This window comes from Podarcis gaigeae, assembly GCF_964106915.1.
Source record: "Podarcis gaigeae genome assembly, chromosome: 8".
NCBI classification, from domain to species: domain Eukaryota; kingdom Metazoa; phylum Chordata; class Lepidosauria; order Squamata; family Lacertidae; genus Podarcis; species Podarcis gaigeae.
In genome coordinates, this window is record NC_139684.1 from 3,292,551 (window position 1) to 3,316,139 (window position 23,589).

At 44.2% G+C, this 23,589-nt stretch overlaps 1 protein-coding gene across 20 annotated transcripts in view; it reads right to left on the reverse strand.

The window, feature by feature from the left end:
* GPAT2 (glycerol-3-phosphate acyltransferase 2, mitochondrial) overlaps window positions 1-23,589 on the reverse strand; it is an 88,701-nt gene that overhangs the window by 31,754 nt on the left and 33,358 nt on the right. For 19 of the 20 annotated variants that reach the window (XM_083753220.1, XM_083753222.1, XM_083753230.1 and 16 more), the window contains 6 exons: window positions 22,045-22,158; window positions 20,502-20,575; window positions 15,901-16,011; window positions 7,179-7,319; window positions 3,032-3,131; window positions 552-688 (listed from right to left, as the gene is read on the reverse strand). In XM_083753220.1, coding sequence (XP_083609346.1) covers window positions 552-688; window positions 3,032-3,131; window positions 7,179-7,319; window positions 15,901-16,011; window positions 20,502-20,575; window positions 22,045-22,158 — 677 coding nt within the window. Of the gene's footprint in view, window positions 1-551; window positions 689-3,031; window positions 3,132-7,178; window positions 7,320-8,275; window positions 8,374-15,900; window positions 16,012-20,501; window positions 20,576-22,044; window positions 22,159-23,589 lie in introns of those variants that run through there. The other variant, XM_083753226.1, reaches the window with a different exon arrangement.

Consider the following 23,589-nt stretch of genomic DNA (forward strand, 5'->3'; position numbering starts at 1 on the left):
CTAAGAAGTGGGTTTTCCCCTGGAAAGGAGCAGGGCAAAGGGAAAACCATTCGGACCCATGCTTTCCAGGCACATCCAGGGGTGTAGGAAGGGGAGTGCGGTCCACCCCAGGTATCATCCTTGAGGGGGGTGACAAAATGGCCCGCTGCTGGGGGCAGCATTTACCGTGGGGCCTGGCCCGCAGCGTGCCAGAGCCACACGTCTCTCCTGGGAGTTTGCAGGCTTCCCCAACCTGTTGCCTCCTCCCAGGTGTTGGATTATGACTTCCCAGGTGGAGGACACCAGGATGGCAAAGGCTGATGTTCTTTTTTCAGGATTCAAAACAATTCAAATATATAACACCAATAACCCTAACAACCATCCTGAAATATGTATTTCAAGTCAGGGGCTGAGCGAGAGAGTGGAGGGCTTAGCAAATGGCATATTGGAATGAAACTAAATCCAAATACCCTCAAGCAGATTGAAAGTGAAAGGGGGGGAGAGAATCCCAGAAAAATGTGTGGAAAAACGTGTTCTCATATCTCAAAATGCACTCCAGATTAAAATCTTACCTGCACTTTGAAGGATAGGTTTTGTATTCACAAGTGACCCTGGGTGTGCCTAGGCCCTGTGAGATGAGAAGGAGCTGAAGCAACAGCCTGTCCAACTGAGATTTGTGGGTTGATAAAAAGACCACAGGAACATCAGGCTGGAGGCAAGAGAAAAACAACAGCCCTAAGCAACAGCAAACATACACAATATTCCAAAGAGGGTACAGTGCAAAAGGTTCATGTAACAAAAGAGGCATCAGAGCATCCGAAAGGCTGGGGGGGTGGGCGGTCTGGCTCAGGAACCACACTTGGCTCATGAACAGTTAAAATAGCATAAGTAGGGATAGCAAAATAAAAGCTTCCTTTTCTTCTGAAAAGCAGAAAGTATGCTTAACCATGTAAAAAAAAATACTTAGCACTTAAACAGATTTCTATAGCAGCCTTAGCCAACCTGTTGCCCTGCAGACATTTTGAACTACAACTTCTGAGCTGGCTGGCACTGATGGCAGTTGCACTCCAAAACATCTAGCAGGGGTAGGCAAACTAAGGCCCGTGGGCCAGATGCGGCCCTATCGCCTTCTCAATCCGACCCGCGGACAGTCCAGGAATCAGCGTGTTTTTACATGAGTAGAATGTGTCCTTTTATTTAAAATGCATCTCTGGGTTATTTGGGGGGCATAGGAATTCGTTCATTCCCCTCCCCCCAAATATAGTCTGGCCCACCACATGGTCTGAGGGACGGTGGACTGGCCCACGGCTGAAAAAGGTTGCTGACCCCTGATCTAGAGAGCACCTGCTTGGCTCCTCCCAGACATTCTCTTAGCAAACCCTAAAGAAGCTTTGCAGGTCAGCATCATGACCCTCATACCGCAGATGTGAGGCTGAAAGGCTGTGACTGGCACCTGGCCAGCAAAACCTGCAATGAAACCTCCAACATAAAAGCAAGAGGAATAAAGCCCACATTTAGCTGGACTCAAAGGTTCAAGAAACTCAGGAATGCACATGAGCAGCTTTGGGATTTCTTTAGTGTTAGCAGAGAGAAAGAACTGCATACAATCTAGAGCAAATTCAAAGAATGTTGCTATTAGAATTATGGTATTGCCTCTGGAAAAATATGGGAGGGAGGGAGGAAAATGGGAAGTCCTAGAGCAGGGTTTCCCAAACTTGGGTCTACACCTGTTTTTGGACTACAACTCCCATCATCCCTAGCTAGCAGGACTAGTGGTCAGGGATAATGAGAACTGAAGTCCAAAAACAGCTGGAGACCCAAGTTTGAGAAACCCTGTCCTAGAGAAAGAGATTGGAATACCATTGTAAACTGAACAGGAAATGGAACTGAAAACATGGAAGTGGACATGAACTTAGCAGACATATAATGAGAAATAAAAATTGAATACAAAAATTGAATACAAAAAGTGGAATACGACAAGAAATGGAACTGAACATACAGAACTGGACATGAGCAAGTGGACATATACTGAAAAATAAAAATAATATGGATTCAATGTGTGATCACAGTGAAGAAGCTTTAATATAGACATGGATGGAAAAATTTAGTATTATTTAATATGGAGCAGTGGTGGTGGGAATTAATCGAGGTAAAGTTAAAAGAAAGAATATGGTTAACATTTATCAATAATAGAGAACCTATCTTGGGCTTTCCATGGGAATGGAAATGAATGACTGAGACACTTTAACATAAAAAAAAATGTTTAACAAAAAGTAAAGAAGAAAGATGCTTGCATGTATTTTTTTTGCTAAGGTTTTCTTTTCTTTTATCTTATTTTATTTTTCTCTTTCTCTTTCTTCTTTTTGTTTCTACTTCCCCACTCATTATTTCCATATTTTATTTTATTTTTTGCTTTGCTCTTGCTTTTATCATCTACTCTGAGTTAATGAGATTGCACGCAGATGAACAACAAAAGAAAAAGAAAAAGGAATGCACATGAACAGGAGTCTTCAGAGCAAGAGGCAACATGGGAATAAAAACCAGGCACTCACTCCCATGTTGTTCTAGCATCCTACCAAGCCCATGTACATTCCCAAAATATGGTTCTCACATTATAATTCCCCTCCTGCAAGGTCAGTTATACGAGCTTCATTAACTTACTCAGTTTGGGAGGAGGAGGAGAAGAAGAAGCAGCGTTTGGATTTGATATCCCGCTTTATCACTACCCTAAGGAGTCTCAAAGTGGCTAACAATCTCCTTTCCCTTCCTCCCCCACAACAAACACTCTGTGAGGTGAGTGGGGCTGAGAGACTTCAAAGAAGTCTGACCAGCCCAAGGTCACCCAGCAGCTGCATGTGGAGGAGAGGCGAACCTGGTTCACCAGATTACGAATCTACTGCTCTTAACCACTACACAACACAAAACTAGCACTAAATTTTGCCATCAGTTTGGGTGAGGGTCTGGAATTTTGGAGTGACACATTAATGAAGCTATCAATACTGTTGGGAATTGGAAACCCTCTTGCATCCACCCAGGAAACAGCATCCCTTACCACCTCAGCAGCCCTGCGCACCATCTCCAGTTGCCCGTTGTGGATTATCACACCAAGGAACATTTGATTCAGAAGTTTTAGCAGAACCCAGTGGCTGAGCCTGAAGGTAGAGGAGAAGTGGGAGTAAGGTTAAAAAACAACCCGCAAAGCATCACTACAACTCTTAAGAGGCTCCAAGTGGCATGGGAACATAAAATCAAAGCCTTTGGGGGGAGAGGTGAGAAAGGCAACCACAGCTCTGTTGCCTTCTTCCAGGGTACCTTACTGGTTTCTGTTACAGATTATTATTGCCACTATTCAACCCTTAGAGCACCTAACAATGTATAGAATTTAAAAGTGCAAGCCAATAATCTATGATTTCTTTAACACAAAAAAATAAGAAAAATGAAATTATCTGAAATGGTACAAGTTTCTGCTTTCTGATCTGATTTAAACAAGGAGGGATTCGGCAAGGTCCCAAAGATGGTCATAGCTATTGAAAAATTATATTGTCTATGTTTTATGTATTTCATAACTGCAACAGGATATCTAAAACTCTGCCCCCACCCAAAAAACTTTGACTATTCCCATTAAGCTGAGCAGCTACTCTCTCTCTCATCAAAGACTACCTTCCCCCCGCCCCCAGCACTATGGTTGGCAGCACCCCCACCTACAATCATGCCAGACAGCTCATTCCCCATCATCACTCCCACCCCGTCCAAACGAGAAAGAGAACTTCTGAGCTAATCAGCCCTTTCTCTGAGTTAACTGCATGCACTCACTGCCGCTGCTTTTCCTATTAGTCCCTAACTTGTGTTAATTTGAAGCTGATGAAAGGTGCTGGGTTAATAAGAAGCCTCTTATGCTCTGCGGTTTTCATCTGTAGGTTTCAAAGGACTTCCTGAAGGAAGTTCGCTGCCTCTCTCTCACCCCCTCACTTTCTTTTTAAAAACCACAAGCCAATGAGCAAAGATTTACCAAAAGATCATTGATATAAAGGGGGGGGGGATCTTGCATCAATCCTTTTCCAGAATCTCCCAGCCGTTTTTAAATACACTCAAGGGTACTATATCAAAGTACTGTACAGTTACATGGAGCTGATTTCTTTACCTTATATATACAGGGGCTCTGAATATATGGGTGTTTCATTGTGGTTTATGTATCAATGCGGTTGTTGTTCTGGTTGTTGCTGTTTTTTACTTTATGTTGTAATCCACCCTGGCATCAATACTGATGAAGAGGCTATAAATCATTTAAATAAATAAATAAATTATAGGAAACCCCCCCCCCTTTCCTTAATCTCTTGATAGAGGTTTTCACAGTCACCAAAAGATTCCCTCTCTTCCTTAAAATGAAGTATCAAAGTCATTCAACAGCACCACTGCAAGGTCAAACAGTAATTGCTGACCAATGAGCTGATAAACTATATCCTATATAGCATTACAAAATATATTTACATAATCACAGTGTCATAATCCATTTTTTTATTTTTTTAAATAACTTCAGGGCCATGAGATCAGCCCCTTGGTGCTGATGTAGTTATACATGTCATTATTATTATTATTTCTGTTTTCTGATCTTTAACCCTAATAAAGAGTGGTGGTGATGATGTTGTTGACATCAGGCTCTTGAGATCCTTCCACTGAGCTCAACGCCACAGCACAGATTTCATTAGGCAATCTGGAAAGGCAGCCGCATGCTGGTGTAGAGTCAATCCATAAGCAAAGAAAGGACAATGCAAACAGGCACCTACTGGCAATATTGCTCCCATGTACCCTCAGCAACGTGCAAAATGAAAACCTGGGGTCAAAATCCTACAATCTCAAAGTGAGATCCTGCTGCAGTTCAGCCCAGGAGCTTACCAGGACAGCTAACCTCAGACAGCAACAGGATGGCCTCTTTGCTCTTTAGACTAGGGAAAATGCTAGAAGTAATAGGCAGAAAGAAATTATCTCCCCAGATTTAGTAGTGAACACACTCCTGCATGGTGAGTAAGATAGAACTATGCATTTGAATTATTGAAATATATTATTTTCACCAGGGAGAAAATATATTATTTTAACAGGGAGAAATGTAAAGTATTGCACTTGGGCAAAAAAAATGAGAGGCACAAATACAAGATGGGTGACACCTGGCTTGAGAGCAGTACATGTGAAAAGGATCTAGGAGTCTTGGTTGACCACAAACTTGACATGAGCCAACAGTGTGATGCGGCAGGTAAAAAAGCCAATGCAATTCTGGGCTGCATCAATAGGAGTATAGCATCTAGATCAAGGGAAGTAATAGTGCCACTGTATTCTGCTCTGGTCAGACCTCACCTGGAGTACTGTGTCCAGTTCTGGGCACCACAGTTCAAGAAGGACACTGAGGGCAACCAAAATGGTCAAAGGCCTGGAAACGGTGCCCTATGAGGAATGGCTAAGGGAGCTGGGCATGTTTAGCCTGGAGAAGAGGAGGTTAAGGGGTGATATGATAGCCATGTTCAAATATATAAAAGGATGTCACATAGAGGAGGGAGAAAGGTTGTTTTCTGCTGCTCCAGAGAAGCGGACAAGGAGCAATAGATCCAAACTACAAGAAAGAAGATTCCACCTAAACATTAGGAAGAACTTCCTGACAGTAAGAGCTGTTCGACAGTGGAATTTGCTACCAAGGAGTGTGGTGAAGTCTCCTTCTTTGGAGGTCTTTAAGCAGAGGTTTGACAACCATATGTCAGGAGTGCTCTGATGGTGTTTCTTGCTTGGCAGGGGGTTGGACTCGATGGCCCTTGTGGTCTCTTCCAACTCTATGATTCTATGATACACCATGTGTTTTTTTGGGGGGGGGGAGATCTAAGAGAGGTACATTCTTTTAAAAGCTACAAAATATGGGTTCAGCGGAAAATATTAGCATTACACTCCCAACATGAACTGAAGGAGAATCAAGAGCCAGCACAGAAAAGGTATCACTGACAAATCTCCCAAACTCAGCAAATTAAAACAAAACAAAATTCCTTCCAGTAGCACCTTAAAGACCAACTAAGTTAGTTCTTGGTATGAGCTTTCGTGTGCATGCACACTTCTTCAGATACACAGTGTGCATGCACACGAAAGCTCATACCAAGAACTAACTTAGTTGGTCTTTAAGGTGCTACTGGAAGGAATTTTTTTTTGTTTTGACTATGGCAGACCAACACGGCTACCTATCTGTATCAGCAAATTAAAACCTCTAGCAAAGTGGTTTTCAGAGCAGGTTGCCAGGAAGTGTGGGGTCCCTTAGAAGTTTAGCAGCAAGTGCACTCTCCATGAGCACGGTGGTGGCAGACAAGCTATCCTGAAAACCCTCTTGCGTGCCACTACCAATTGCCCTCTGCATTTTGCAGCCATGTGGGATTGTTGGGTGGGTTATGCTGTGCATTATTTGGGCCACAAGGGGCAGCAACAAACCTGAGTCAGCAGTCCGCAGGAACTGGCTGTCTAGAAATGTTACCATAGGATCTCAGCAAGCCAACTGATATGTGAAAAATGGATACAGAGTCAGCCCAAGTCATTTTGCTGCCTGAGGCAATGGACAAGATGACTCCCTCACATTCCATGTACAGAAACTTACTGGAGTTGCAGGTTAATCTTCCTGCAAAACTGGCAACTTTACAGGGTCTTCTGGCCACATTGCTGGGGAAGGGAAGAACAGGGAGTCATGTCTAGCCCCTCTCTAATGGTCTTTTGGAAGCTAGTTAAACCTTCCTTTTTAAGGCAGCTTTTTGATGGCACGATTATTTAAGCTTGTTGGTTTCAGTGCACTGAACTGCTGCTCCTGGTGTATTATATTTCTTGTTTTTGCTGTTTTAATGGTTTTGTAACTGAGCTTTACAGTTTTTAAATTCATTTCAATTTTGTTGTTACCTGTCTTGAGCTTTTTTAAAATAAAAGAGAGGTGGTCAAAGCCACAGATTATGTTCCACAACTCCATATTTGATTGCATACACACCACACATTTAAAACACACATACACGTATACCCTCAAAGAAACCTGGGAACTGTAGCATGTTAATGGTACTGGTAATTTTAACTCTGTGAGGGGTGTACTACATTTCCCAGGAGAGAGAGGAAATGTCCTTGAAATGCATGGTATGTAATCTCTGTAAGCATACACACACACCCATTTAACCCCCTCCTTTGCAATCCCATACCTCAGTAGGAGAGGTGAAACAGAGGACTGTATCTGGCAGAGAATGCTGTGAATTCTCTGCATCCACTGTGGGACTGGCATGCTGGTCTCCGGCGCATCCCCCTTGCTCTGAGGCACTTTCTGACACACAATGTCCTGTACCCTTGACAGACAAAAAGGAGAATAAAAACATATGTTTCTTCCGATGAGAACTTGATGAAGGATTTAGGCAGTCAAAAAGGATACTTGTAGATGATGCACAAATTTCAGAACACAAATACATCCCTCTAAAACTTGATGATAAACTGAAATTTGGATACAAGAACGTGTCAGCATTATGTTTGTTTGTTGTTTTGCGAGCCCAGCTCTTGGTCATGTTCATGAAATTACAAATTAAGATATCAGTTCTTCTTTCTCATTAACTGCTCTGGGCACTTAATGCAGAAAAACAATAACAAGTGAATGAAAGAGCAAGATACAGACTTGCCTTGCGAACAGTTATGGGAAGGATAATTCCCATGTATGTGCCATACAAATCCCAATCTATCTCTGTGTATACAACCTTTATTATTATTGCTGTAGTTATTATTATGTTACATATTTATTTATTTATATCCCACCTTTTTTCCTAACAGGGAATCAAGGTGGCTTACAGATAAAATTAAAACTATTTATCTTTCCTTTAAAAAAAACATACAGATAATCCACAATAGAAGCAGCATGGCACCAGCCCTTTCATTAAAAGCAGTCAGTTCCTAAAACCCTGTTAGAGTAAAAAGAACTTCACCTGCTAGCAGAAGGACAACTAGGAGGGAGCCAGAGTTCCAAAGGAAGGAGTTCCAGAGTCTGGAAGGCACCACCAAGACGGCCTCCTTCTGCATCCCTCCATGTGTGCCTGAGAGTGTGGTGGAAACAACAGAAGCCCCCCACCCCCCACCCCCACGCCAAGATTTCAAAACCAGGGCAGGCTCATATATGGTCTTCCAAATAGCCTGGACCTAAGCTGTATTTTAAAATACGGTATATTCTTGGCTGCCTTACAGAATCCTGTTGACAACCAAAAAAGTGAGGTAACAGTCCCATCCACTTTGAAGGAACTTTGATTTCTCAGGGACTTACTGAAATTCTGCCTCTGCAATATTGTGCCTCTCCCAATAAAACAATATTGTGCCACGAAACAATAAAAAAAAAATAAGGTGCATTATTATTAACGTGTTGTGAACTTTGCTGTGAAGACTCCACAAACTGAAAAGTCAGGGCTGGAAAGATCTTGATAACCAGAAATATTTCAATGTCCTACAAAATGGAGTATCAGCTTTAATACTAATAAGACATAAGGCCAATACTATCTATGTGCACAATATATTCCATTTTGAAAAAACTTTTGTGATGTATTATGGCATTCCTTTGTTCAATTTCTGAATCAGGCATTGTGATTTAAATAACACTGAATGCACTTGTTGCAAAGTTTTTTTATACTAGTGTTGTACAGTATTTTGTTGGGTGTACCTCCCCATGGACTTTTTTTTGTACATATGTAAGTTCACAAAGGCTGTATGAACCTTTACGCTGTGCATTCTGGTTCAGAAAACCTTGTGATAAAATATGATATTTTTTTTAAAAAAAGATCTTGATATATGGTCTTCTTAACTCAGAGCACCCAGTGTACCACTGTAAGATTTTTATTACTTTCCTTCTTTTTTCTGGACCTTGAGAATTTTGCCACCTCCTGTTCTAATTTGGCGGAGTAATCTGCATAACAAAAATTCTACTTGTTAATGTAGATTTATTTCCCCAAATGAAGAAATATATACATTTCCAAATTATGATTCTATAGCTACATGGGAAGGACTGTAAGGCACACTATAGGGATCTCGTGTTGCTGGCTTCTTTACTTCCTTTTGATGCAGCCCATTTGCCCGAGGGAGGTCCACAACTTGAACCCACTGAAACAGGCTGTCGTCTTCAGAGGTTCACAGCTGTGCCATTTCCAACTCTCAAACCATTTAGGGTTTCCCCCCTTTACATTTCTTACATTAGTAAAAACTTATACAAGTTAGAATGTACTCTCCCCCACCCTCTGTAGTACATTACCCATTCACAAGGGACACAATCCTTATTTAAAAGCGTTTTCAGCATCACTTGTCAAAAAACGCCCTCAGACTCCAAGGAATCCCAGCAGCTTTGCCTGAAAAAACTCTACTGGAAGCAAGCCATTTTTATATATACTTTTCTGTTATTACTGGCAAGTCTTGGGTTGTAGCCTTATACACCTCCAACAGCTCTGCACACCAAAATGCTTTGGTCATCCCAACTCAGCAGCCTGACATCAAAGAGAGACTTGCAGGTAGTTTACAGAAGAGTAAGGCACAGGGACCCAGGGGGAGGGAGGGGGAAAGGAGAGCTGAAGCGCCATGTAGGTACAGATTGAAGGATCTAGACAAGAGTGCTTGCCTGGTTGTACCACAGTAACTTAGAACCACTGCTGACAAACCACTGCTTGGTGCAATTCTTTATTTGACCCCAGAGGAAGGCATGGCCCACTCAGCCTCAAAAAACAGATGGGGAAGTGTGTGCATTCACATCCAGCACTTTGAGATCACAAAGCAAACTGAAGGTGAATAATACCTGGTTTCCAAATAGAGTTCCTCTGTCTTTATCCTGAGAGACAAGAAGCACTACAGCGGATTTTTCAAAATTGAATGAGAGGATGGTCCAGCTGTGTCTGTGCACATGCAAACATGTAGGTAGAGAGGTCTGTTAACTAGGAAGAATGTTTGGGGCTTTAAGAAAATCAGAAACTGCCTGGATAGCTAAAATGTTCCCAAAAGGTAACTAACGTGGATTAAGCAATCTTGAGTATGCACACGAGACAGGAAAGGGGGACTGGAACTTTGAAGGGCTGCCTTATAAGCATAAGCAGGAGTTACCTCTCAGCGGTCTTTTGTCCTCACAAAGAGAGGGATTTAAGAGTGGTCAGAGGGGTAGATTTCCCTCCCACTTCAATGCATGCTTATGAATGAAAGGATTAGTGGAGTGGTTTTCAACCAGTGTGCCTTGGCGCCCTGGGGTGCTGTTGGCAACACTGGCCTCTGTCCCTCTTTCCTTCCCTCCCTCCTCTGATGCACTCTCACATTATCTGCCTCCCAAAGGGTTGCACAGCTGTTTGTTGCAGCAGCCCTGGCTACAAGCTCCCCAGGTGAATGGTGACTCTGGAGCTGGCCAAGGCGTGCTGGTTGCCAGGAGCTGAAGCAGTCTCAAGTAGGTGAGGGAGCCTAATCAGCCAGTCCACCAGCCCTTTACTTTGGGTACAGACAGACAAGTGGGAGGTTGGGCAGGCATTGCACCGGGCTTTCTTGTGTTTGCTGTGTGTCATGCCTGCCTGGGAGCAGAGTGCCCGACACTGAAGGGTAGCCTTTCCACCTGGCAGCCCGGCAGAGCCCACTGCTGCCAAACCAAGGTGAATAAGGTACTGGCTTCACATTCACCTTTGGCCAGTCTCCAGTGGGCTGCTAAGGTTGGGGGCATCTTCTTCCCAGGCCCCTGTGGACAGGCATGAGGAGGCACCTCTCTTTGGGGCAGGGAGTGGCTCAGAGACCAGGCACAGCTGCTGAAAGGACTCCTAAGGAGAGGGGAGAGGAGAGGCTGAGGGAACACTCCACAAGGGAGGGTATTCAAAAAAGGGAGGGGGCTGCCGGCTCTGCAGGCAAGGGGCAACACAACTGGGCTTCTCAAGCTCAGAGCATGTTTCCCCACAAGGAAGCCACAAAAAATGTAGTTAGTCAAGGAAACTGTGGACTCAAAAAGGCTGAAAACCTCTGGATTAGTGGATAGGAGCATCTACCCTATAAGGAAAGGTTACATTTGGGGCTTCCTAATTTAGAAAAAAAATAAGTAGTAGTAGTAATTTGTTTACAACCCTTCATCTGTAGATCTCAGGGCTGTTCACAACATAAAAATACAAGGGGACATGATCTACGTATAAAAATTGGGCTGTGTGTGAAGAAAGTGGGGTGGAGAACTTCTTCACACAGCACACAGTTAGCCTATTCACAGCCACAATGTGGTGGTGAAGGGCAGTGGGAACAGATGGCAAGATTCAAATGGTGGAAAACTGAATTATGCAGGCTACTGGCCATGATAGCTCTAAGCCACCTCCAGCTGCCCTGCTTGTGGGCTTCACAGAGGCACCTGTTTGGCCACAGTGGGAACCAGGAGGCTGGACTAGCAGTGAGGCTCTTCTGATATCCCTATGATTTTAGCATCTATATTAGGGGTTAGGTGAAAAGTGTATACCAGATGGCCATTATTCTGCATTAATTAGCATGAGGTGTGTGGACATGTGTGGTGGATGGAATGTTCTGGAAGCCCCCTACTCTAAAAACTGGGAAGACAGAACACAATTTTGCACATTAGGGTAAAAATAGATGTGATGTCTCAACAGGCTGTTCACGCACACTTGAGCCTGGCTTTGCAAACCTCTATGTGCTCATGTCTTACAAGTCAAACGTTGTTTCCGTAGTGTAGCAGTTATCACGTTCACCTCACAAGTCAAACGCTAGATCTCAGGTATTTTCTTTTTAAAAAAATAATTTTTATTAACCGGCCAATCAAATCAAATCAAATCACATCACATAAATTCTGAATTACAAAGCCGAATTTTAAATTTTGTTGAGGGGACCCATATTTCAAGATCCGAAGGGGGATTCTGATCATCTTCTTGCTACTGCGTTAATGTCCAAATCAGTCCAAACAAAGTTCATAATTCTATCCAGTCTTATCTTGCTGTTTCCACATCACTTCTTGTTCATATATTTTCTCTTTTTTCTTTATAATCTCTTCTGATAGTCTCCTTAAGCCGATAAACACCAATAATAATCCTGTGTGAATTTTTCCGTTCTTCCAATCCTCGAATCGAGATGGTTTCCACATATCATCGCCTTCATAGATAACAGCGCTCTTTCCATCATTAATTACAGAACTGTCGTTCTTAAGTCCCACTGAGGAGTTTCACCCACAATATAAAAACAGCTCTATTTCTCCTCTCAGACTTAAGTCCTCCGACAGAACTTTCCAATATGGCGACGGCACTTTTAACTGCGTCATTCCAAAGCCCTTATACATTCCACGCTTTTCTCAAAACATGCTTTGGTTCGAAAGTTTATCTCCACACAGCCTTAAATCCACAGCTTAAGTCCTTAAAACGACATTTCTGACGTGTGTGGGGGGGGGGGGTCTTGTTTAATCACATATAAGAAAGAAAGTAAGGTTTTTCCCCCCTCCCCCATCAGTCCCTTTGCCATACCGAGTCTTGGCGTATCTTCTCGTGATTTATACTTGCTCTTTCGACTCTTCTTGTTTTATCAGAAATCTCTTCTGTTAGCAGTCTTTACTCCCCCTTCTTTTTTGAAATATGTGCATTCGCTTCATCCAAATTGTTTCTTTTGAAGTTCTTGCAGCTAGTGGCGCGGATCAGAGATGGCGTCCAGGAGCGCCGAAATCCCACAGGAGGGCATTGTGCCTAGTGCCCCTATCCCCACAAATTCGGGGGTGGTATAGGGCACAGAAGGCAAGGGCAGTCCCACCCCACAATCCTGGGGGGGGGGGTAGGGAGGCTATTTACTCCCATCACAGCCTCAAAATTACCTCGTGTGGGTCAGAGAGATGTTATTGTCAGCCATCTTCTGATGCGCCCCCTAGTGGCCCCCCACGCTAGATCTCAGGTCTTGTCCTTTTCTTCCAACTGTTGTTGTTTTCCTCTCAAGGTTGTGTACCTACATTTATAAATGCATCTTACATATATTCATGAACATGTCAGATACATTTTGTCTGATGAACAGTGTCTGTATACTACGCTAAAAAAAGTTCTTCTTTACTCTCTCTTTTTTAAAAGTTGTAGGCTGTTCTGGGAATCTTCTTCTTCTTCTTTGGCAATCACTCATAGCTGCGTAAGATTGTCTTCCATGAACACAGTCTTAACAGCGAGTCCATAAGTGACTGTGGAGACCAATTTGGATCCACATGTCCTTCCACAGTGGGAACATACGTTTCCAGGCAGGAGTTGATCATGGTGAGTGTTTGCCAAACGTGTCTTCCTCTTAGCATGATTCTCCCTTTGTTCTGAGTTTGAGCGTCCTCAAAGTCCATGACACATTTGAAGGTGATGGACTATATGGAATTGGCAGAAATGACTGGCAGAATCCGAGACCTGGGAGAAGAGTTGGTGGAAGAAGACTGGAAGAAATTTAAAGACTATTTGCAGAAACACTGTAAAATTAATGAATGTTAAAATGATGTTCGATTGAAAATAAGTGGCATTAGCAACAAAGTTATTAAGAATATGCAAAAATGAATTGATAATGGTTGGAAATATAGAGTTATAATATGTTAAGATATAGAGTTAAGACAATGAATGAGGGTAAGGATTTGCTGATTTGATTATGTAAATGGGATACAAAAAGGGGAGGTGAGAGGAGGTCAAGGAGACAAGCAAATGAGTTTAAAGTTATAAAAAATGGATTTGTTTTTAACTTTTTCTTATTTTCTTTTTGTCTTATGTATGTTGTATTTTTATTTTTTCATGTATTTTTGTACTTATGTCTTTGTAAAACTTTAATAAATATTTCATAAAAAAACCCACAAAGTCCATGACACATATGGTAAAGGCTGTTCTCCAATTGGAGCGCTCGCAGGCCAGTGTAGAAAGGAAAGTGGTGGTATGGATGCTAGCCAGTAGGCATGCATCACACACAACTTTATCTCAGATCATAGAAATCATAGAACTGTAGCGCTGGAAGGGGCAACAAGGGTCATGTAGTCCAACTTCCTGCAATGCAGGAATCTTTTTGCTTGCACCCATGACACTGAGTTTCTACCAGCTGAACTGTCAAGCCCATCAGCAAATGCAGCACAGGTGGTTTTGCTTCTCACTGCCAAGTGCCATGGGGGCTACTAAAATGCTATCCAACCTGGAGACTTCCGGCTTCTGGCGGTGAGATACGTCTGTTTCCAAAGATACATCTGTTTCCAAAGATATGGCTGTTTCCCAGCCATGCCAGTAAATCAGAGTTAATATGAGGATAATTGGCTCTGCTGACACCCCCCCCCCCGGGTGGGGTGGGGGGCTGCGCCACCCACAGATCATCCGTTATCTGCGCTCCACAACAAGATGTGGAGGCAGGGACGCTAGGTGATGCCCAAGGCACAAATCTGGCAACTCTCCATAGTCAGTCTCATCAGCCGGGAATCCCTGTTTTTTAAAAATTAAAAAGATTTGGACAAAAGAAACAGGCATGTTCTGGATGGAAAGAGGTAAAAGAAAAATCTGCCAAATTACACAATCGCTGGAGGCCAAGTTCTGGACTTCAAAAAGACTCTCATCTTGGCATTTTGATGAATGAGGTGAGCGGCTGCCATATTTTTGTATTTGTTATAGCCGCTATTTCATGATTTGGCGAACCTCACCAAGAAAGAAGTAATTATCCAAAGGAAAGGCAGGAGGTGCAAAACTAATTGGATGTAATAGCTTCACAGTCCTTGGTGGAGAGCCCTAATCAAATTTGGCAGAGTAGGATCAGATACGAAAGGGGCTCGGGCCGAGGAGGGAAGATGGCGACGGCAGCAGTTGTGATGCAGAAAGAAAAAGGAAAGGAAAAGGAAAAGCAGTCTCCCTTACCAGAGGGAGGTTGGAGATATTTTTTATTTGAACTACAAAAGCGATGTACTTTACAAAAGATGCATTTGCTTGCATGGAATATTATCACATAGGGTTTGAAAAGAGAGTGATGGTAAACTCTGGATGTCTGCCAGCTGTCCGAGGGCCCCGGAGAGCTGCCGTGGGATTTTATGGGGAAACCGGAAACAATCTTTATGTAACTTACTGATTGTGAAGTACACCCCAATGGTGCATTGGAAACATCAGCGTATTTAGAAATAAACCTTGGATGGAAGCCCATAGCCTTTTACAGCAAGAATCAGCAGAACATCAGCAGAGAAAGGAGGGGTCATCGAAAGTGGACTGTGCTTCAAAATATTATAACTGAGAACAATATGGAAAAAAATTGCCTCCTACGTGATTACAGAAATATGGAATCGTTAAACAAAACAAGATAGTTATACCAGCGACTGACTGAGAAAGGAGGATGGTCAGTATCAGGATTGGAAAATTGGGAAGTAACAAAGAAGAAAGAGAAAATAAACGATGGGCATTGGCTCTTGAAATCCAGAACATGGGAAGTCCCATTGAAATTATTTAATTTGGACTCTATAATTGGCTGTATTGTTTTTTGTTTTAGAATGTGGTAAGATTTGGCTCTATTTGTTATTAATATGAATGTGTTTCTTTCATTATTATTGGAAAATGAATAAAAATTATTTCCCCCCCCCCCAGAAAAATGCTACCAAACCTAACATCAGAAGGCAGAAAGGCTGCTCAACCTCCAGAGTGCCCCAAGTTAACAGCAGCAGAGGTGACTGGTGGCCATTGGGACTGGTAGGGCAGAAGGCCAGGAGCCAGAGGCAATAACAGGCAGAGCCAACTCATTCTAGTTTTGTGACCATCTTCCCTGCTGAATTCTACAAGGGCAACACTGAGACTGAAGAGAGAAAACTAACAAGCAATGAGTGTCATCCCTTGGACTGGATGTAAATAAAAGACAAGCAGGTGGGGGCTGAATGAGGGCAGGCTGAGGATGAGCTAGCGCCCCGTTTGCTCAAATGGGCCAACCTCCACTGAACAGCAGTACCTCTTGCTGTGGAAGATTCTTTTTTGGAGATCACTGGGGGTATCAGCAGAAATTTTCCAATCACACACTGTGAAGAAGCAGCAGAGTCTTCTTACCAGCCAGCCTCTGAACCTGAGAGAGAGAAAGTTCATATATGAGATTAATAATGGGATGCCCGTATCTGTGACATTCCTAAGAGCTGAAAATGCCCCCCCCCCCAGCTGCCCAGAACATGGCAGTCAAACCAAGGTCCATTCCCAATCTCTAAAGCAGGGTAAGGAACCTCAGAATGGGGAGTCAAAGCTGGTCCCTCAGGCGTGTCTCCCTGGCCCTTGAAACTCTCCCCTTGCTTCACCCATCACTGATTCACACTTTTCTTCAGTAGGTTTTGGAGTGTGTCCTTCAACTCTGATAATGCCTCTTGCTTGTCCATAAATAGGATAAGGAGGGTATGTGAAGGCATGCAGAACCTGCTGAACGATGATTAATATTTATATCTATTGCTTGCTCATTTTTTTCTCACCCTGCTCTAAACTAAATACAAGATGCCACAGCTCCTCTTCAGTATCTAGGAACCATCTTGCTAAGTGACAGCAAAGCCAATCTAATCCAGTGTTCAGTATCTAACAGTTCCTTGCCAAACTGGACGTTACAGCCACCCCCTGCTGCCTTTCATAGTACCTGGTATCAAATATAGGCTGTTTCTGGATAGAACTGACCTCACTGTATTTGCCCAACTCATTTTTAATGGCAAATAAAGTAGTGGCCATCACCACAACAGGTAGCAAAAAATTCCAGCCAGAAACCTCAGAAGCAAGGCCAAGAAGGCAATGACCACCCCCCCGTTTGTCTTGCAAAATCTATACATGTACTTTATAGTATCTAATTTACCAATGTTGAATTGCCATTAAAAAGGGTTTTGAATCTATACCTGCTGCTACAAAATGCTGGAACCAGAATAGTTCTGGAATATTGCTTCCCAACTGTTAAAATTGCACTGGCTTTCAACTGGCACAAAGGACACATCCATACTTCCTTTTGTGTCTCACTTTCGAGGCACAAGGCTAACCTCTAAAGCTCTCTGTCAGTGGGTTTCTTTTGTCCTGGCGCTTTCCCTGGGAAAATCTGCATTTTACTGCTGAATCGGAAGAAATGGCAATCTGTAGAAAACCCGACTGCCATTTGTCCCGATTGGGCAGTAAAACATGGGGTATTCCTGGGGAAAGCACCACCACAAAAACACTCAGACATGGACCTGTGCCTAGAAATGTAACAAAAAAGGAGGTCTGAAGGAATACCTCTGAATACCAGTTTATGGGAATTGCAGGTGGGCAAAGAGCTGCTGTGCTCATGTTCTGCTTATGGGCTTCCCATTGGGGCATCTGGTTAGCCACCACAAGAACAGAATATGGGACTAGATGGACCATTGGCCTGATCCCTGTTTCATCAATTAGAATCATCTTTGGAGGAACTGCACCAAGGATGAGGATGCTGGACTGGGCATTCTTGATGGCAGTGCTCCAAGGGAGGTTAAACTACGCCCTCTTTTAGGACAAAATATATATTTTTATTCAGTCAGGCTTTTAAAGGATGCATTCACTCCTCCTGCTTCAGCACAGCCACAAGGGACCAAAAGCTACTGCTTCTGTTTTAGATTAACCACAGTTTAGTGTTATATATGAGCCTTTAACTCTTGTTGTTTCAAGCCAGGGCAGGGGAGACAGTCTCCCAGCTTGACTTGACCTATCTAGCTCACCCAGTGTGGTACCCTCCAGATATTGTTGGCCTACAATCCCATCAGCCCTAGCCAGCAGGACTGGTCAGAAACAATGGGAGTTGTACTCCAAAAACATATGGAATGCCCTCTTGTAATTGTGTCAAGGTCTTTTTGGTAAACTGCCTTGGAGGGTTTTAGAGCCAAAGGGTGGTTTGTGGTGGGGGGAAGTAACTCTAGAACCTTCACTTTCTTGATCTTTGGAATCTTGAGGGCGATGTTTGCTTTACTACTAGTCAAACACAATTCTTCTGATTTTAAGGTGCTAAAACAGCATTCAAAATGTCCATTATTAAGGAAAACACATTTGCATAATTTAGCTTTAGATTGCAAAATGTGGTTAACTAATGACGATTTCCTTGGAGCAAAATTCATTTATCTTTGTTCCAGAGTTCTTCCCACTTTGAAAAGGAGTTACACAGTAGGGTGGAAAGTGGCCCATGTTATCCAGAGCCTAAAGCAGGGGTCGGCAACCTGCGGCTCCGGAGCCGCATGCGGCTCTTTAACGCCTTTGCCGCGGCTCCGGGGTGGAGGCGAGGGGAGGAGGCGCATTTTCCTTTGTTCCCGCCCCAAGCCTCGCGCGCCCGACGGGAGCTCCTGCCGGGCGCGCAAGGCTTGCAGACACTCGCCCGAAGCACGGGGAGCCCTCCGGAGGGCTCCCTGTGCTTGGGGCGGCAGGCTGCCGCCCCAAGCCTCGCGCGCCCGACTGGAGCTCCTGCCAGGCGCGCAAGGCTTGCAGACACTCGCCCGAAGCACGGGGAGCCCTCCGGAGGGCTCCCTGTGCTTTGGGCGGCAGGCTGCCGCCCCAAGCCTCACGCGCCCGACGGGAGCTCCTGCCAGGCGCGCAAGGCTTGCAGACACTCGCCCGAAGCACGGGGAGCCCTCCGGAGGGCTCCCTGTGCTTCGGGCAACAGGCTGCCGCCCCAAGCCTCGCGCGCCCGACGGGAGCTCCTGCCGGGCGCGCAAGGCTTGCAGACACTCGCCCGAAGCACGGGGAGCCCTCCGGAGGGCTCCCTGTGCTTCGGGCAACAGGCTGCCGCCCCAAGCCTTGCGCGCCCGACGGGAGCTCCTGCCGGGCGCGCAAGGCTTGCAGACACTCGCCCGAAGCACGGGGAGCCCTCCGGAGGGCTCCCTGTGCTTTGGGCGGCAGGCTGCCGCCCCAAGCCTCGCGCGCCCGACGGGAGCTCCTGCCAGGCGCGCAAGGCTTGCAGACACTCGCCCGAAGCACGGGGAGCCCTCCGGAGGGCTCCCTGTGCTTCGGGCAACAGGCTGCCGCCCCAAGCCTTGCGCGCCCGACGGGAGCTCCTGCCAGGCGCGCAAGGCTTGCAGACACTCGCCTGAAGCACGGGGAGCCCTCCAGAGGGCTCCCTGTGCTTCGGGCAACAGGCTGCCGCCCCAACAGGCTGCCGCTGGCTGATTTGCTGCTATTGCTTTGCAATTTGCAGCTACTGTTTTGAAGGGGAGTGAAGAACACACACTCAAAAAAAGGTAACTTGTTAATATAACGTTTATTTCTATGAGGAGGAGTAATTCTGAGGGGTCAAACAAAAAATAATTAAAAAGTGTCAAAAAAGTTATTTTTATAATGACGAGGATAACATTGGGCTAAGAAACAATGTATGCAGTGTTATATTTGTTTTAAATGTCGCAATGGTTTTGCGGCTCCCAGTTGTTGTTTTTTCTTCGGAAACGGGTCCAAGTGGCTCTTTTTGTCTTAAAGGTTGCAGACCCCTGGCCTAAAGCAAAGGGCTTCACTCTACTAGACCCACCTCCCTTAAAAAAATCTTTGCTTTTGCTCTGATATCAATCAAGTGCTTTCTCTCCTCCCTGCTGTTAATAACACTTAGCACTTTGGGGATTTCAGTTTTCAAAGAACTTCACAAACTACAATTAAAGTAATTAGGAATCAGGCTAATGAGAATAAAGTCTTTAATCCTCACACAAATCCTATGAGGTAGAAAGCTTTGTTATCTACATTTTAATTTGGAGGCGATGGAAAGAGGGGAGGGGAGAGGAAGTAAGGGGAAATCAAGAAACACAGAGAATAAATGACTAACCCAAACACAGCACTCTTTGAATAGCTGGTCCAAGACTTTTGATGTCAAACGGCACCCACCCATCCACCCTAATTTACACAAGGCATAGTCCATCAGGGTGTTCACCTGGACAAACCCTCTTGAAATAAAAGAGGAACTACAAAATAGTAATACTGTTAATTTAAACAGGGCTGACAAAGGAGAATCAACCTCCTAGTGGGTAGTACTGCATAGGACAAGTGGCAGCTGGTAGACCTTGGACTTGGTGTGGCAGCATGTGACCAAGGAGGGCAGTGCACAACAGCCCTAAAAAACCCAGCTACACCAAGCAAAGGTTTGCTCTACTGTTTTTGCCTCTTTTTACACAATGCAAACACTGAATATTCAGGTTTCTACTTTCTGCACTAGTAGTGTGGATTTTGGGGTTGCACTTCCAACTTCTAGAAGGTACAATGCTAGGCCAAAACTGGAATGCACCAGGAGGAGACACAGATCCAGGGAGCAGTAGGTGCAGAGCAGAAGTCACACAACCAAGTATAATCATTGCTGTAATTTCTAACATTGTGGAATTTCTAACATTGTGCTATTCCTAATAATTCATGCACCTGCAACTTCTTAAGAATGTTATGCAGACCACAGCAGCATATTATGTCCTTAAACCCCAGTATAAGTATAAACAATGTGAGATAAGGATAAGACGATGGAAACAGAGCACAGGTGACATTGTAAGTTATATAAAAATATGTGGGAAGAGCCAGGGGAGTATACAGACATTTTTCCCAGGCCACCTTCCCATCCACTCCAGATCTTACCTGGTGTTTCCTTCTGATATTTTAATTACATTGCAAAATCCAAGAGAGATCATGTTCTTGTGGAAAAAGAATTCCTGAAGGCAAAAAGAGGACAAGATTCAGATCCATTGGCTTTTCAATCTTCCACCATAACTCAGCAACCTACCCCCCAGCTTGGAGGTGAACAGCAGTAGTAGCAACTTAGTACGTACCAAGCAGTACTTAACAACACCAGCGCGTGCGCGCTCTCTCTCTCTCTCTCTCTCTCTCTCTCTCTCATTGGTCTGAACCTGCTTGATCAGATAGAGACCAAGGTAAGCCATCCTTCTGCCTCCAGAAGTGCCCAGCTCTAAGATGATTCACACTCTATATTGCCTCTAAATGTGGACATTTCCTGATCATATTTGCTTAACTAATTAAGAAAACCATCCAACCAGCATTTTGTGGTGATGAACTTTATTAGTTAATGATGCATTGTGTGAAGAAGTATGTCCTTTTGCCTTTCCTGAACCTACTGCCTGCCAACTTCTTTAGATGATCCTGAATTCTGTTATCACAGGAGAAAAGACTTTCCGCCTTCGCTGCTCATCCTTTTACACATCACAAGTCCTGTCCTCCCTGACTTACGTCATTTCTTCCCCTAAACTTAAAGCTCTGTCCCATTTAGCTTTAAGGTGAAAGTGCTCCAAGCTCTTGTTTAATTTAGCAGCTCTTTTTGATAACTTTTTTAAGTTGGAGTAATCAGAAGCATACAGTGTTTTCTGACTGTGGCTACACCATGAAGTTCGGCATCATGATGACTGCTGTTTTATTTTCAGTTCCTTTCAATCAGCAACCTATTGGGTCACAGCCAGGCAGCGTGAAGTGAGACTGAAATTAAAAGCGCATGCATGGTGTTTATCCCACCCTGTGCCTGTATTGGATCTCAAGTCGTTTTTGTATGTGAAATTGTTCTAATTGTTTTATATACAACATTGCATAGCTGTTTTTACAGCTGTTTTCATTGTTGAAAGTGATTCATAAGTGGAATACAACTAATTAAAATGTGGGTGTATGTGGAAGTTTTACAAGGCAGCAGGCGGATGGGTAGATGAACAGAGCCCACTATTTAAATAGCTCAGGTTGAACAGTGGCTGGAGTCAAAGCCATGGCCTTTTTGTTGCTACTCCTAGCTTAGAGACCATCTGTTAGCACATTTTCCACCTTAAAGTGGTACCGAACAACACAATAGTTGCCCAAGGTAAGGGAAGTCATGTGAGCTGGCAGGCCAAACCAAAAGCAGACTGACCCATGACTGGCAATCAACCCTTCTTTTTCAGCATTTCCCTGCCCTAGGGTCTGGGAGACCAGGTTCAGATCCCCAGTCAGCCAGGAAGCTCACTGGGAGTTCCTGGGGCCATTTCCTATCTCTCTCTCTCTCTATAACCTACCACACAGGTGGTTGTGAGGATCAAATGAGGCATGGGGGGGAACCATGTGCACCACCCTGAGCTCTTTGGAGGGAAGGAAGGAAGGAAGGAAGGGAGGGTATAAATATACGAACTGAAATAAATCAACTTCTTACCCAGCTCTTTGGTGTGCACCTTTGGCAGCAATAGCCCACAAATGGCCGGCATTTGCCCAAAAAGGGCACCACAGTTCCCAGCTTCCACTCTGAGTCCAAGTCCAAGGTTTTCATCTTAGGAGGAAAAAAGTATCTTAACTACCCACCTGCAAACAAATTAGCTTTATGGCTTTTGAAGTGATATTTGGCAGAACACCATTTCCCTTAAGCAGACACTCTTTAATAGAAATCAAGCACACAAGGTTCCAGCAGTCAAGATTTCCATATTCATTTTAAGCCGTTATGCTTAATTTAATCAAAGCCCTTGAGGGGATATGGAAAAGAAGGATTCTTAAGTGACCAGCAATTAATTGTGGGCTATTCAAACACACACGATTTGCAGTATTCTGAGATTCTGCGTCCTACATTGCTCCAGTACCTTCTCCACAACCAGACAACATTCAAAATTAGCTGGGCGCCAGCTGCGTTTTGTGACTGGCAACCAGCCTTTTGCAACGGGATTGAGATGTCTAGCATCTCCAACTGCCTGGCTACAGTAAGTTGGTCTGCAGCAGGAAAAGATGCAGGTCTTTTGCTGCAGCACTACCCCTGCCAAACACCTGATGCAGCACCAAAGACACATTCCCCCCACACACACACCACTATGGCACTGCTGGGCGAATCAGGTGTTTGGCAGGGTAGCATGGAAATAAATTTTTTTTTCTTTATTTCCCCCCCAAAAAACTAGGTGCGTTCTATGAGCCAGTGCACCCTATGGGGCGAAAAATATGGTAAGCTGCCCAATACCATCATGAGCTTAAAACACCACAAATGCATAATAAAAAGGAGGTCTGGAGGGGCCTTAAAAGCTTTTATCCATTTTTGTATATCTTACCTCCAATACCAGTTCTACAACAGAGATCTACCAGCAGGGCTGACCTGACCTGAGCGTTTTTAAGATTAAAAAAAAGAGAGCCCATGGTCTACTAATCAGTTTCTAAATGTACAAAGCAACAGTGGATAGTCAGGATCCCAATACAATTAAGGCATTCATTCTGTGCAAGGACCCTAGCAGCCCACAGGCCCTGGGTGACCCACCAGAAATTGGCTAGTGAGCTGTTGGTAGGCCACTTTTATTCCAGCTTTGGGAAAGAAAAATGTTACCATTCCACCCACCCACATACCCCTTTATATTAATCTGCCTACCCCTGTTTTACATTTGCTGTGTAAATCTGTAAGAGAGCAGAGGCCACAGTATTATTTGTTAGAAGGAGAAAAGTGGGGGTAGCCCTACTATTCACAATAGCTGCGGGCAACTACTTGCACAGTGCCACCTACACACCATTAGCGTTTCCCATACACACACCCACAAAACAAGCAAGCAATGGAATATATTGGTGCAATCCCCTATATTTACCACCCAGAGGCAACAGAAGCCAGAGTTAAGTCAAAAGAAGAGGGCAAGGCCTCTGAACTGTTCTCATGGCAGCCTCAGCAAGAAGAAAACTCCTCTCACAACTTGAGGCATTTCAAAGTGCAAGGCTTAACTCCTTGCCAGAGAAATCA